At 47.9% G+C, this 15,108-nt stretch overlaps 2 protein-coding genes across 3 annotated transcripts in view; one reads left to right on the top strand and one right to left on the bottom strand.

The window, feature by feature from the left end:
• Nucleotides 1–7,594, top strand: part of Lrrc36 (leucine rich repeat containing 36) — a 47,745-nt gene extending 40,151 nt beyond the window's left edge. The window contains exons 11-14 of one of the 2 annotated variants that reach the window (XM_060392083.1): nucleotides 957–1,105; nucleotides 1,847–1,970; nucleotides 4,403–4,517; nucleotides 7,122–7,594. In XM_060392083.1, coding sequence (XP_060248066.1) covers nucleotides 957–1,105; nucleotides 1,847–1,970; nucleotides 4,403–4,517; nucleotides 7,122–7,347 — 614 coding nt within the window. In that variant the 3' untranslated portion in view covers nucleotides 7,348–7,594. The remainder of the gene's footprint in view (nucleotides 1–956; nucleotides 1,106–1,846; nucleotides 1,971–4,402; nucleotides 4,518–7,121) is intronic. The other variant, XM_060392082.1, reaches the window with a different exon arrangement.
• Nucleotides 7,595–10,983: 3,389 nt separating this feature from the next.
• On the bottom strand, nucleotides 10,984–14,800 carry Tppp3 (tubulin polymerization promoting protein family member 3). The gene is made up of 4 exons (XM_021632929.2): nucleotides 14,606–14,800; nucleotides 11,908–12,101; nucleotides 11,639–11,792; nucleotides 10,984–11,517 (listed from the first exon to the last, which is right to left on the bottom strand). Exons 2-4 carry the CDS (start codon nucleotides 12,093–12,095, stop codon nucleotides 11,329–11,331), a joined length of 531 nt encoding a protein of 176 aa, XP_021488604.1. The 5' UTR covers nucleotides 12,096–12,101; nucleotides 14,606–14,800; the 3' UTR covers nucleotides 10,984–11,328.
• Between the last annotated feature and the right edge of the window lie 308 nt (nucleotides 14,801–15,108).

Below are 15,108 nucleotides of genomic sequence, written 5' to 3'. Positions count from 1 at the left end.
ACAGAAATTAGGGTTGATCATCAGAACTTTGCAAAGACTGTTGAAATGTTGATTTAAAAGCGTTAATATTCTTAAATGAGTTAATATTCTTGGGTTCTCTTAGGGATTAATTTTTAGAAACATGGGCAAACAGTTTTTACACATGTTGGTTCCAGGTGCTTACTTGTTTAATGGAGAAAGAATTCAAGGACCTTTTACTTGTTAGTAAAGCTTTAAGTAGACACTAGAAACTTGAAAGTTGTTTGGGCTGAGAAAAATTATTTTTAATTTCTAAGGGCTGAGGGTGCGGTCCCGTGGTAGAACATCTGTCTAGCTTGCACAAGCCCCATCCCAGCATTAAAAAGCTTTCTTTAAAGATTATAGTTTTAGTTTTGTGTACATTAGTGTGTACACATGCATACAGGGGCCCCAGAGAGGCCAGAGGAGAGTGTCAAATTCCCTGGAGCTGGAATTACAGGAGGTTGTGAACCACCTGACATGGGTAATGAAAACTGAACTCCAGTCTTCAAGAGCAGCAAATACTTCTAACTACCGATCCATCTCTCCAACCAAAATTTTAATTAAAAAAGAGGATGATATATGTGTGAATACAATAGTATGTTATATACATGTATGAAACTGTCATGATAAAACCTACTATTATATGTAATCTATATATGCTAGTAATTTTTTTTTTTTTATTCTAAAGGGTCTTAGAGGAGAAAGAATCAGCCGTCCTTTCCATGTTGAGCCACTGTTGCTATTTTGCAGGAAATCCTCCCCAGCATATCGCTGGTCCATCCAGGGAGGGGTATGACTTATCCTCCACAAAAGATTCGGGCAATAGCACCCCATACAGCCATTTAAAACTCAAGTCAAAGGCGATGATTAGATTACAGAGCTGGCAGTTGTTGATTTGGAATTCTGAGCTTTAGTTTTTAATATTGGCACATGTACCCAACCTGAATTTTTGGCAGGTCCTGCCAGAGATTTGCTTCTGTCTTTGGTCGTGCCTGCACCTCCTCAGCAGTGGTACTGCGCACAGCTTGAAGACAAGGCAGGGAAAGCCTATCACCGGAGGGAGAGTGAGCTAAAGGAAGCAGGGCTGCTGGTTCCTCATGACGTGGTATGGCCCTTATCTTTCTTTCCTCCTCTTCCTTTGCTAGAAAAGACATAGTGGCATCATGACTAGAACAGCACAAGGCCCCAGTGAGCATCACTGCCATGGACATCTAGACTCTCCAGAACCATACGAAAGTCAGATGAAACAAACCAGGAATACAGAAGTTGTTAGGTTGGGAACATGCAGATTCTTCAGGGATGACTTTTTCATCCTAGCCCAAATCCAAGAATCCTAAAGAGATACTTGAAAAGGCAAGGTGGGAAGCAGACAAAGATGCTGTGGAAAGCGTGCAGGGTCACACTGTTGAAGGCTATATCGTGGTCCCAACAGTGGAAGGCAAGTGCCATCTCTGTCTCTTCTGTTGGAGCATAGTGCCTCAGACCAGCAGCCATATTTGAGTATCTGGCTACTGGCTTTGGGAGAGAGAGAAGGGACTCTTAGTCCTCAGTTCCTGTTTCCTTAGCTTCAGTGGGCTTTCAGGCACCATGTTCAACCCTAGAAACTTCAGATTAATGACCCATAATGCCAGCCCTTTGCAAAGCTGCCACTCTTCAGTAAGAGCTGTGGGTTACCCACAAGCAAGACTGAGAAGATACATAAACAGTATGAATGCTGCCCTTGAACTGTATTACCATGAATTAAACCTCTAGTGAGGTCACACAGCTCAATTCCATCACTAGAGGAGAAGGCACTACCCAGGAATCCAGATTCTGAATGTATGGTGCATTGTTTTCCTGTCTAAAGGAAAGTTTGAAGCAAAAATTGGTCAAAGTGCTGGAGGAAAACCTTATTCTGTCAGAAAAAATTCAGCAGTTGGAGGGAGCTGCTGCCACCTCAATTTCGAGTGGGCACCCATCTCAAACACACGGTAAGGTGGAAAAGCCATGTGTGAAACTGCGCATAATTGCTAGTAAATGACCTGCTTGATGAGCTTCATCAGCCAAAGCTCTCATGGCTGCCTTTGATTTTCTTTGACCATTATTTCTTGGGAACTGTGAACTTATCTCAGAAAGTTATAATATTTTTGTGATCCTAGGAAACCAACGCAGGCTAGGTCCCTACCTTTTACCTCAGAGAACTGTAAGGCAGGCATTTATTTTGAATTACCACCTAAAGCTTTGGGTCCATGTAAAACATATATGAATGATGTTTTTAGAATGACACTGATTTTTGTCACTACAGCAGGAAAAAATGTATAAGGAAATAGAACTCCATGACCCAGCAATTACTACCATCAGTATTTCTGAATTTTTTCTTCCAGTTTACGTCCATATGATAGACATTCAACTCAAAAATATAAATTATGCCCTGTTTTCTAAAGATAATTTACATATAACAAGATATTTTCATCTTAAGTTTTACTCTAATGAAAATACAAAACATTTGTGTAACTCCTGAAAGTTCCCTATACACTTGTGTGGTCATCTTCCCCTTCGTACCCCAGGCAATCGATTTTTACATCCTCACTTAACAGCACAGGTAACTCACACCTGCTGTGTGAGTACCCCTCACATGTCTGTTAAACTCTTTATATTGTTATTTCCAATATTTAATAGCCATAAAGCTGCCTTTGCTTATAATAGTGACCGTATAATGTGGAGAGAATGTCGGAAATTCTAAAGAGATTCTGAATATACAAAAGAAAGACCTAAGGTGGAGGAAAGCCTAGAATGAAAACAGTTCTCTGAGACCACCCTTCTTTCCTGGTGAATGGAATATTAGTCCTGATGTTCATGCTATTATAAATAATGCTGCTGTCAAAAGCTGCTGTACAAAAAAAATACACAAATATTTGTGTACATTTCAGTCTATTTTCCTAGGAGATGTCAATAGGCATAGACTTTTTTTTTTAGACAGGATTTCTCTCTGTAGCCGTAGGGGTCCTGGAACTCATTCTGTAGATCAGGCTGGCATCAAACTCACAGGTCTGCTTGCCTCTGCTACCTGAGTGCTGGGATTAAAGGCGTGCTCCACCACTGCCCACCTGGCATAGACATTTTTGAGGGTTTTCTTACATGTTGCTAAATATCTCCTGGGAAACGTAGTTTTGATTAATGACATCAGTACTCCCGTATTTGAGCTACCTTTTCACTGTCTTTTCAAATGCTACTTTTATTTGTTTGTCTGTTTGACTTGTTCTTGTTTTTTGAGACAGGGTTTCTCTATGTGGCCCTGGGTGTCTTGGAACTTATTCCGTGTACCAGGCTGGCCTCAAATTCAGAGATCCACCTGCCTCTGCCTTCCAAGTGCTGGGATTAAATGTGTGTGCCAGCATGCCCAATTGCAAATGCTACATTTTTTTTTTTAGGTTTGCCATTGTGATAAATGAAAAAAAAAAATAATGCTCACTTAAGTATTGATTTCCACTATTTCATGGTTATCATAGACTAATCTGTATTGTAAAGTCTACCCTCAACTTCAAAGCTCTAGTTCAGTTTTCATAAGGAAACAGGCACTCAGGTTGCTATGAGCTCCCACTGTAAAAACTCAGAACCACCTGATGATAGTCACCCTAGTCTCCTCCTTCCTACTTTGAAAAATATGCCTTTCATTCAGCCATAAGGCCTGGTTCTGTACAGTGGCCTACTGGGGTTAGCGCAGCTGTAGTGGTCCTGTTTTTACCTTCCAGACTTTGCCACTCAAACTGTGATCCATGGTAGCATCACCTGGGAGCTTGTTAGTCCAGGGCGTATTGGGCCTACTGAATCAGAATCTATTTTTAGCAAGATCCCAGGTGAAAGGTAAGCATATTAGAGTTTGCAGAATGTTACTCTAGAAAGCTGGCTCTTACAGGACCAGAGTTTCTGTGCTTTTACCTGCTTCATGGCTGTAAGCAGTGGTAGAACATCTGGTGAGGCAGGTTGAAACTGTCTTGGCTGTCACGGACCTTTTCCTAATTTTATAGGTTGTCACAGCCCTCGATGTTTCACAAACTAGGTAGGGAGAGAAGCGTACCATTTCTCACCAAAATGGAGAAAGCGGGATATGGGCTATTTGTTTGCTGGGTACAGAGTGAGTCCCTAGATCCTCATGGTGTACTGCGTGTCATGGTCATTAGCTCTAGTGAAACTCGAAAGTTGGTCTGATACATGCAGCTGTACATGGCTGAATTATAATACAGATCTGTTGCCACAGCCATATTGTTGTCAAACAACTCCTGTCTCCAAGGGAGGGACTGGTGGCCATGCGGAGGTAAGTACTGGGGGGAGGGGTCTCAGGCAAGATGTTCCCAAGTACTAGGGCTCTGCTCAGAGACGAGCTTGGGGTCCTGCTCACTCCTGGCTGTTGTACTTTTTGTAGATGACCTTCTGCGCAAAAACCAACAGCTGACCACACAGGTGGCTTGCCTGAACCAGGAGCTGACTCAGCTGAAAAGGCTGGAGGAGACGGTTGCTCTTCTCCATGAGAGTCAGAGGTAGGAGCAGGTCTGGCTGGATGCCTTCAGAGCTTGTGTTCACGGCTCTTTATCTCCTCTGCTTTTCTTTTAAGCTAGAATCCACACCTGTGTAAATTAATGCCGTCTGTATGTAAATCTCCTGCACTTCGCCAGTTAGCCAGGGATCAAAGGACTGCTTTTAGTACTGCTTTACTACACCGAGGACAACCCTTTGCTGATGTTGGTGGGTGGCAACTACTCAGTAATTAGTTTTTCAGTGGCTGTAATAGGACTCTCGGGTCAGCCAATTGTTTGGGCCATTACAATGGCCCCCAGATGAGGAGCCAGTGCCTGTTTGCTATTGGGCACAGAAAACTCACCAAGAGCACTCAGTAGGGAGTAAGAGGGAAAGAATCCAAAGTACCTCTTTACAGAGAAAGCACCCTCAGGGTGCATGCACATGGGGGTGGGGGTGGGGGAGACCTTAAGGCAGTTGGCAGTCCAAGGGAAACTCTTGAAATGTTGATTTGCCAATCTACTTCTGCTAGAACTTTCACTGATGTTTACAAGAAGCAAACCCTTACCTTTAAACACAGACCTCACCACTGATTTTCAGTAGAGCAGCATTAAAACCAGAGGATCAAGGACCTTTCTGGGTTGCTTAAGCAAAACAAAACAAAACAGACAAAAGCAATAAACCCCCAAATCTTTTCAGCTGGATAATCGCAGCATTTGTTGTAGTACAAGGGTCAGAACTTCAAGGACAGCCTCTGCTACCTGTTAGCCTGTGCTACCTGAGACTCTATCTTTAAAAAAAAAAAAAAAAAGCAACAACAAAAACTTTATAACTGTTTATAAGGATCTGTTGACACAGATTACTGGGCCCCAGCCCAGAATTCTGATTGGCCCTGTAGGTGGAATCCGCATTTCTGTGTTTGGGAATCTGCTGTGCTGTGTTGCTGGCCTGGGGCCCCACTGTGTGCATTAAAGCATCTCTCTCAGGGATGAACACTCAGAGAGTACTTACCTCAAATTCACATGAAACAACTCTGTTTTCCTAACAATTCAGCTCATTTGTTTCATTTTTACTTTGATTCCTAGGGAAATTTTTTTGCTTTGTCTTGTATGTTTAGTTTTATAAAACGTTTATAACATCCCAAAGTCAAATCCATAAATATGGTAAATCCTGAAGTGTCTAGCTGCTTCCTGTCTCCTCTCTCCTTTCCCTTTCTCTCACCGGCCTTCTATAGTGGGTACTGGAGCTGCTGCTTTTCTGCTCATGGTTTCTGCATAAAAAGGGGCACAGGTGTTACTTTTTTATTCATTTTTATTTTAATTTAAAAAAACGTTTTATGTGTATGGTTGCTTTACCTGCATGCATGTCTGTGCCACATGAGTGCCTGACACCCATGGAAGCCAAAAGGATCCCCTCGAACTGGAGTTACTGATGGTTGTGAGCCCCGTGTGGGTGCTGGGAATGGAACTGGAATTCTCTGGAAAAGCAGCCAGTACTCTGTGGGCTACTTCTCCAGGCCTACCTTAACATTTCTATTTGTTTATCTATTTCTGTCTATCTGTTTATCTATTTGCTCATTTATTTGATAAGGGAGGGAGAATTGAATATGCAGGAATATGTGGAGGTCAGTGTGTAGGGTTTCTTTTCTTCTACCCTGAGCATCCACAAGGATCAAACCCAGGTTGTCAAGTATGGCTGCAAGCACCTTTACCCATTGCTAACATTTTTACCTTGAAAAATCAGTACACAGTGGTCTATGAGTTAGTTTTCAATCCTTTTTATAGCTGCCTCGTACTTAGAGCACGTATGTGTGACTATACCTTTTTTAAAATTACCTCTCTATTAATACCAGTTTAGATGAACAGTATTTGACTGTCAAAAATACAGTATGAGTTGGGGTGTGTGTGTGTACCCAGCAAGTGTGAGGTACTCAGTTCCTAGTACTAACACCCCCAAAACAAACAAAATAGTGCTGTAATTAATACTATGTATATACATTATTATTATTATTATTATTATTATTTTGAGACAGGGTCTCTCTTCATAGCCCTGGCTGTCCTGGAACTTGCTCTGTAGACCAGGCTGGCCTAAAACTCACAGAGATCCACCTGCCTCTGCCTATTGAATGCTGGGACTAAAGGTGTGTGCCACCACACCTGGCTGCATATGTCATTTATTTATGTGTGTGCTGGCATGTGGATGGCTTTTAGTGTTGTGTGGTAATTCAGATTTCAAGAATGAGTATGGCTTGTATCATTAGTTAGTTACAGAGGCAGTAGAAGAAGCAGTGATTTGGGAGTGGGAATTGCAGGGCCTGATCAGAGGCCAGTGCCCTGGTGCTTCATCAGGAAAGTGCTTTGGAAAGAATGGAAGAACTACTCCATAAAATGTGAAATATATTACTGCTTCAGTCAGTCTGGAACACAATCAAATGGATTGTAACAAAGGAACTGTAGGTCTGCTTTTAAAATAACCCACTCATAAATTGGACAATTCTATTGAAAGGCATTACTTCATTGCGCATTTGTCTTTAGTAGCCATTTCAGACCTGAATGCCATCTACTTTGCTTTTGTGATTTCATGACTGCCTTCCTCCGCCCCCCCCCCCCCCCCCCCCCGGGCCTCAGGTCCCTGGTGGTAACTAATGAGTACCTGCTGCAGCAGCTGAATAAAGAGCAAAAAGGTTATTCCGGGAAATCGCTCCTGCCTCCCGAGAAAAGTCATCCTTTGGGGAGATCGTCGCCCTTCGGGAAAAGCACGCTGTCTTCCTCCTCACCAATGGCACAGGACACGGGTCAGTATCTCATACAGAGTGTCTCAGAAGCTGACCCCGAGCCTAGTTTGTGGAGCTAGTAGCCCAGAGCTTCACCACAGCCCCTTCTTACCCATGGAGGGTTCTCAGTGCTATTGTCATGGTATTGGGTAGTGGTGTTTACCTCCAAAGATTAAGAAAAAACTTATTGTGATTACTTTATATTGTCCCTCTTTTATTTTTCCATTTATTTCCTCCCATTTGATCATTGTTTCCTCCCGCCCACACAAATTGTTGGCACTTAGTCTCAGGCACCATTTCACACAGAAACATTTGATTGAAAATGTCAGAAAGGGAAAAATAGTGGACGCTTTTCAGTGTTACTTGAGGCTGTGTTGGAAAGTCACAAAGGGACATCCATCACTGTCTTTGTGTTAGAAGAATCTCCAGAAACTCTGAAACATTTAGAATCTCCTCCTGCCATAGTGCAAAGGTGTAAACTCTGGAGGAGCCCCCAGCCTCGTAAAACTCATGTGGTGGACCTCAGAGGTTGGTCTAATGAGATCTTGGAATAAGAGGGTGTGGGTGGATTTGGGGGTCCATGTGGGAAGCTCTAATGAAGTCTTGGTGTCTAGGTGTGTTCTCGTAGTTATGATGGTAAGAAGGGAATGACGAAGAGCCTCAGACTAGGAATTGGAAGTCTGCTGATCCCTGAGGTATCGTGGGTCAGGGATAGAGGGAGATGTGGTACTCCAAGAGTGTGTGATAAGACATCAGTCCTAGCCTGGAGATGTCAGGAGAGTGTCCCCAGACGTCAGTCAGCCGAGACCTGAGAATAAGCAAGTTACTAGGCAAAGCATAGGACAAGAGCAATAGGAAAGCTGTGGCCTTGCTGTGTCATAAAGGGAGTGGCACTTCTCCAGGCTGGGGCCTGGGAAGGCAGAGGAGCTTGGCTGCATGGCTCCTTGCAGACTTTCCACTAAGGGGCAGAAGAGTAGGGGCTTGCATTTAAAAGCCTTCCTCTATAAGGAGAATGCATTACAGTGGAATAGGACAGGCCAAGCACAGAGAAGCTGGATAGACAGCAGGAGCAGCAGGAGCAGGCCCACCTGTGACAGTGTGTGAGCATGCCTGGGCTCAGTGTCCACTGCACATAGGACTATGCATTCTTTGATCCTGGTTGATCAGGTATCTTGAACCTCAGTGCGTCTGCCTCTATGTCAGCTTTCTCCAGAGCAGCCAATTTTGCCAGCAAATGGAAAGCTGTCCCTCTCATACCTCTTCACCTATAAAAAGATGTCAGGAAAGGGAGGAAGGGGATAAGACACTAGTTTATGCCCCTGACTCAGATGCCATGCAAGGAAGGAGTTCTGTGCCATACTGTGGACTGTGAAGCCCCATGTTTCTAAATTATAAGTAAATCCACAGACATCTGGCTTCATCTGGCTTTTCAAAGGGGGTCATAAGCTTTGGGTCTGCATGCTCCACAAGAACTACCTTCTTGGTCTCCATGTCCCATTAAGAAATCTCCACAGAGCCTAAACCTTGCCTAGAAAGGGCAATGTTTGAGTTGTCACATTTTAGAAACACAACCCGGAGCACAAACCAACCTGTTATCGTGGGCCACCCCTTCCTGACTCTAGCATGAATGAAGATGGCAGCCACCCAACATCCATTCAGAGCTCCTCTAAAGGGCAGCAAAAAGCCTTGAACACTAAACCACCTTCATTGCCATTTTCCTTTGTCACAGGAAGTGGCTGGTCCTGTCTCAGGCCAGCAATTCTTGGGCTGCTGGGCACTCCTAGGTAAGTTACCTCAGATTCTGAGTTTTCCTACTGTGTCATGTATTCCTGGGGTCAAGAAGTGTGTATTATGATATCAAGGGAAAAGGTCATTGTTGTCACGATGTAGGACTAGCTGGACCCAAACTGGAGGGCAGGAAAAAGAAAACCTTCTGGAGCAATGGAAAACAAGTAGGGAGGGCATCACTCTAGGCTGGCACTATAGGGGAAGAGAAGAAAATAAGTCTGATGTGCAACCAATTCTTGGGGAGGTCTCTGCCCAGGGAGAGAGGCCTAGACTTCCCCACTGTAGAGAGGGTTTAATGCGGCATCCTTGTCAGCCTAGCCTTGCTAGAGAAGGAACTCATGATTTTCAACCACGGGACTATCCCTGGCTCTAAGTGGACCTTAAGCTGCTTCTGGTTCTGTGTGGCTTTTCAAGGAAAACAAGGGATTTCTCTCCTACCAGGTGGAGTTTGGGGTCAGACAATACTTTCTCTCTCCTCTTCCTCACTTCCTCTCTCCCCTTCCCGCACCCACATCTCTCTCTGTCTGTCTCTCTCTCTCTCTGTGTGTGTTTCTCCAAGCCATCCCATCAGTCATAGGAATAAACAGACTTGCTGCTCCCCTCCTCCATTAGCTCTTTCCTCTCCTTGTGGCTCCAGCTGAGAGTGAGGCCAGGTATGGACACAGGTAAACTCACTTGTGAGGATCTTTCAGTAAGTGAAAGCTAAAAGGATTTAGGTTTCCCACAATGATCAGTGGAGTGAAGCTTTTGACTCAGATCTCCCAGGCTAGATGGAGGGACCACTCCTTTACTGCTGGGGAGGGGAAAGCTGGAACTCTTCCCAGCTAGCTTGATAGAACAGGGACAGCCCAGTGAGGAGCCAGCCTCTGGCCGCTGGGAGGCAGGTGCCAGCCTGTGCCATTTGCTTTCCACCTGATCTTTCTTTGTCCTTGTCCACCCCACACTGTTTGTCCACATCTCTCATCCCCACGTGGTTGGGCTTAAGCCCAGTGTGAGCTGAACATCCCAGGACAGCCTGTGGGGTAGGGTGGGGGCACACAATTACATATCTTCACTTTCCTCGGGTCAGAAAAGAAGTTACTGGTGAACACGAGCCTCTGGAATGTTCTAGAACACAGCAGAAGCTGCCCTTTCCTGGACAGGTCCTAAGTCCACCAGGCTCCTTGCCAGCACAGCAAGGAAGGAGAGTTAGCAGTGAAGCCTGTGCTTGGGAACAGCTCTAGCCAGACAACAGGGACTGAGGACTGATGATCTCGGAGGGAGCAGAGTCGCCCCACCTTCCCCATTAGAATGGTGAACAGATGGGAGGAATCAGCCAGAAGGTCCTCACTGTGGGACTCCAGGCTCATCACTGGCCATTAAGCCCCGGTTAAACAGTGTTGGGGCTTGCTGAGCCAGAATGGGGATGGCATGAAGACAAGAGGTTTATAGTTTAGGACACATCTGTAGAAATCAAGTTTATTCTGTCAGATTCCTTCTAGTCCTGCATATTCTGAGATTCTGGGCTAGAGCCCAAAAATGTCTTACCCTAGTAGCCCCCTGTTGGCAGACATAGTGCTGAAGCCTAGCCCTGGGCCTCCACCAAGTCTTGGTCCAAGCCAAGTGTGCTGCTTCATCCTTCCTTCTGCTGTGCAAATGCTGAGCGGAGTCTGAGGCCCTTATTGACAGGGCAACAGGCTGTGATGTCATCACTCGAGGGTCAGGGCCCAGTAAAAAGCTTTGCATCTCCCTAAGGCTCTCTTGGATAGTCTGGCTCTACTCTGTGCTAATGGAAAGGACTCACTAATGGAAGGAGATCTCATCTATGCTTCTGGGCATGGCTGCCAGCTGGAAGGAGGAGCCCAGCAGGGTGTGTATGCGCAAGGGTGATGACAGTGAGGGAGAACTGCAGTGTGAATGCTATGACCCCACCACCGTGTGCTCATCCATGTTGGTACAAAAGGTATCTTTATTGAGGTCTGGGTAAGAGTTAGGCACTTGGCCAGAGCAGCAGCTTAAATATGAGGCAAGCAGGCAAGAATCAGCCATGCCTGGGACCAGGCTGGGGCGGTGAGGGTACAGGTACTGACTCCTAGACAGAAGTCAGGAAGACAAGAGGAAGAAGGGGACACAGCAGTCTGGGTCAGAGGCCTGATGGGATGGCCCTGGGAATGGGCAGGAAGCTCTTTGTGGCAGATCCAGCAGGGAGGGAACCAGGCTTTCTTGCTCCATGTGACCCTTGACCCAGGCCTGAGCCTCCAGTGGGGCAGCCTCACTGGGGGCCTTCCCAGGTCTCACTTCTTCACCTTGGCATCATAGGTTCCTGCATTCTTGTAGGCGCTCACGTAGCCACTGTCGTCTAGGATGTCCTGCCGGCCAGCAATGCCCTTGCCCTTGCCACTCTCGTCGAAGCGTTCTTTGTGGGAGCCTGTGTACTTACTGGTATCAGTCAGCCGATCCACAGCGCCGCCTGTTTTTGCTTTCTGTTTGGACAGAGTTCTCGCAGAGTCACCTTACAGGGAACCTGGCCCATCCTACCCAACTCCCACTCCAGCTAAGGATCTCCACACCCCTCTCTCCGGCAGGGCTATCGGGGCAACTTACAGTGACACCGAGATTGGCAGGCTCCTTGCCTGCTACCAGCTGGCAGATGGCATCGAAGGCCTCTTCCTTGCTCTTCCCCTTGAACCTCTTGGTTGCCAGCTCCTCCAGGGCCTTCTTGAACTCCTCATAGTTGATTACTCTAGCAGACTTGGCCCTGCCAGGCACCACGTGCACTGTAAGGACCCCCCTTCTTTACATCCTCCCTGACTCTGGCCCCCCGACTCCCCACTTTCTGGGAACATGAGAAACAGGGGTTTCCTGGAGCTCACTTGACTTTGGAGAAGACGATGTCCACATCAGTACCCGTTACGGCCTTTCCGTCAGCCACCTTACAGTCCTTGCACAGCTTGGCCCAGTTCTTGCCGTTCATCTCTTGCCCGCTGGCCTTGGGGTCGCCATGGATGGCAAACTTCCGGAAGCTCTCCTCCAGCCCAGCTATGTCGGTGCTTGCTGCCATGCCACCCTGTAGGGATCCCCCTCAGTTAACTCCCAGCCAAGCTGCTCCTACCTCCTCTAGACCCAGAGCGTCCCTAGGTCCACCTCAAAATCTGTGAGGTTCTGAGCTGGCAGCTTCAGTCCCTCAGTCAGGACTGGGTTTTGCCTGGGAAGGCAGACAGGTTGATACCTTGTGTCTGTTTGTGTCCAGAACTGAGGAAGAGCCATGGGCAGAAAGGTGCTATCACTCAGTGCCAGCCCTGGTTCTCAATAGGGCTCAGAAGATGAAATCATGATGCCCACACAATACTGAGAACAGAGTGGCACTGTCCACAAAGACAGTGAGGGGAGCAGCCAGGGCCATGGCTTTGTCTGTCCCTGGCACAAAGCCTGTTTGGGTGGAAGTGGAGGCAGGGGAAGGGGGGCCAGAAAATCCTCCCTGAAAATTCCATGTCAAGCTGGGCCAGTGCCAGGCAAGGCTGGTGTATGGACAGGTGTTTAATGAGGACTGTGTCTCAGTAAGGGTCATGAAGACCTAGAGAGGCCCAGCCTAACCCTGACAAGGGAGCAAGAGCAAGGGCAGTGGTGCATGCCCTAGGCAGGGGCGCAGCTGGCCCAGCCCTGGCCTTGTTACTATTTGCTGTTAAACAAAAACATGAGGGGAGCAGGAACTTGGGTCTGGCCTGGCCACAGTTTGTGAAGCCTGGAGACAGTTGCTAAGGGAGGGTGCTGCTGCTTGGAGAGTGTTGCTAAGGGTAGGATGGTGTCAGGGCGGCTTCAGGGAGAAGCTCCCAGTGTTGCTGGGCTGGGCTGGGCTGGGGATCAGGGGCCCACGGGTGGGGCATACCAGCACTCCCTAAGCCTAGGGCACAACCGTGGCTTCCTGGCCCTCTGCCACTGATTGAAGCTGTAGCTTCCAGTGTGTGGAGCTTAAGAGTGGGAAATTGGAAGCAACCTAGGAACAGGCTTGTAGAGTAGCCCCTAAACTCCTCCATGTTGCTGGTGGGGCCATGACCTTGGTGCTTCAAGCCTTCACTGACGTACACATCCCCTTGTCTACACTACAGACCTCCGCTAAGGTCTTATCACACCCTGAGCAATGCCATACCAGTCCACATTCCCACAGATGACATGCACTGAGCCCTGGCTCTCCACGCCCTCCGCCTTGTACCCACTGACCACACTCACAGTCCTGCACTGAGGCCTCCTCCACCCACACCCAAAGCCATGAATTTGACCCTTTGTTCCGTAGCGGTCCCCACACAGGCACTAAGGGCCCTGCATTAAAGCCCCTCCTCAGCATACACACAGCCCCCTACTGCAGTCCCCTGACCACACCCTCAGCTCTCTACTGCAGATCTCTGACCACACCCTCAACCCCACCTCTACAAATCAAACCCTGTGCCACACTTGCATCTCCATTTTGCATCCTTTTAATTCGTACCCTGAAGATCCAAGCCATACCAACCTGACTCTGCACCCACATAGCTCTTACAAAGGACCCCTGACCATACCCTCAGAGCATCCTCTTTCACCCATATACCTACAGCTTCTGACATACCTTGAAAACCCCCCACAGTGCCCAGTCTGTGCAATATACATTTTCATGCTCCATGGAAAACACTGAATATCCACCAACCACACACTCACGAGGCAGTTTTCTGACCACACCCTTAGCACTCCCACTTCATTCGTACACCTGGGACTATTGACCCAGACCTACACCAAAGCCCCTCAGAGTCTAACCAGACTGGCATTTCCATACTCCTGCATTATATCAGAACATACTACCATCACCACACCCACTGCGGCCTCCTGACCACACCCTTATTCTCAGCCTCCATCTTCACCTCCGCCTCTTAGGAAAAAAGGTCTCCGATGACCACAACCTGGCCCACTGTACAGCCTCCTCCTCTTTTCATTACGAGTAGTAGGTTCACACCAAAAGGCCCTTCCTAGTGGCCACACCTGCTCATCCATAAGCTGAAGTTTCTAAGACTGAGAAAGCCAGCGATCCTACAAGTCCCAAGGACCTCTGTGGGACAGCAATCCAGGTGGTACTGCACCCCCTTTGCCTCTCACACGGTGCAGACCCCAAGGGGGAGCCCAAGGCCCTGCACTTGCTCACCAAGGGTAAACATGTTCAGGGGAGTTTGGGTGCTACATGATGCTTGTCTCAGGGAAAGGTAAGGGTTCTGGGCCTGTTGTTCCCTCCTGTCTATGGGTAGGTGGATTTGGGGGCTATTCGGGTGGAGCAGGAGCAGGGGCAAGCTGCTCTGGGGTCCACAGACCCTGGATGGAGTGGCCACGCCTCTGAACTGAATCTGCCCGTCAGCTTCTGCTGGGACAGCTGCAGTCATCAATCAGCCTAGCAAGGAGGTGGGGGCAGGGGTGTGTGGACCGCTTGGGGCCAGGGCCGGGTGCTCAGCTGGTATCCTCAGCTCAGTACCATCCGTTGATACACAGGCTGCTCCCACCCACCCCTCCTTGCGGAGGATATTAATTAGGGTGGTCGATGTTCAGTTCTCCTACCGGCTTCTATCTCTTGGCTGCTCCTGAGCTTGTCTTCGGATAGACAGGACCCAGGAACTGATCGACAGATGCTGGAGACCAGGAGACTCCAAAGCTCCGCTCCCTGCCGGCTCCCGGGCGGGACTGCAGCCCGGGCGGCTCCGTGGTATTATCCCCTGTTTCTCGGTCACCATAGAGACGGCGAGTCCCACCCCCTAGGCTGTCTCGGCGGGAGAGTGACCAAGGTCACGCTGGCTCCTCCCACCAGCCCCCGCCCTATGTGCTCTGTAGGCGCTGAGCCCACAGGAGTTGCAGCGACTGTCTTATCCTGCCCCTCCCCTTCAGCCCCGGTCTTCAAGCGGCCAGAGCTGCCCTCTGCAGTCCTGGATGTCCTAGGATAGGAACTTCTATGGCCAAAAGGAAAACCCCCTAAAGTTCAAGTGGGGTCCCCAACCCTCAGGGACTTCTGAGTCAACCTGAGACCGATTAGGAGCTGAACTTAAAAAAAATCGGGATCCTGTCCC

This window comes from Meriones unguiculatus, chromosome 10 (assembly GCF_030254825.1).
Source record: "Meriones unguiculatus strain TT.TT164.6M chromosome 10, Bangor_MerUng_6.1, whole genome shotgun sequence".
Taxonomy (NCBI): domain Eukaryota; kingdom Metazoa; phylum Chordata; class Mammalia; order Rodentia; family Muridae; genus Meriones; species Meriones unguiculatus.
This window is presented reverse-complemented; position numbering and strand designations above follow the sequence as displayed.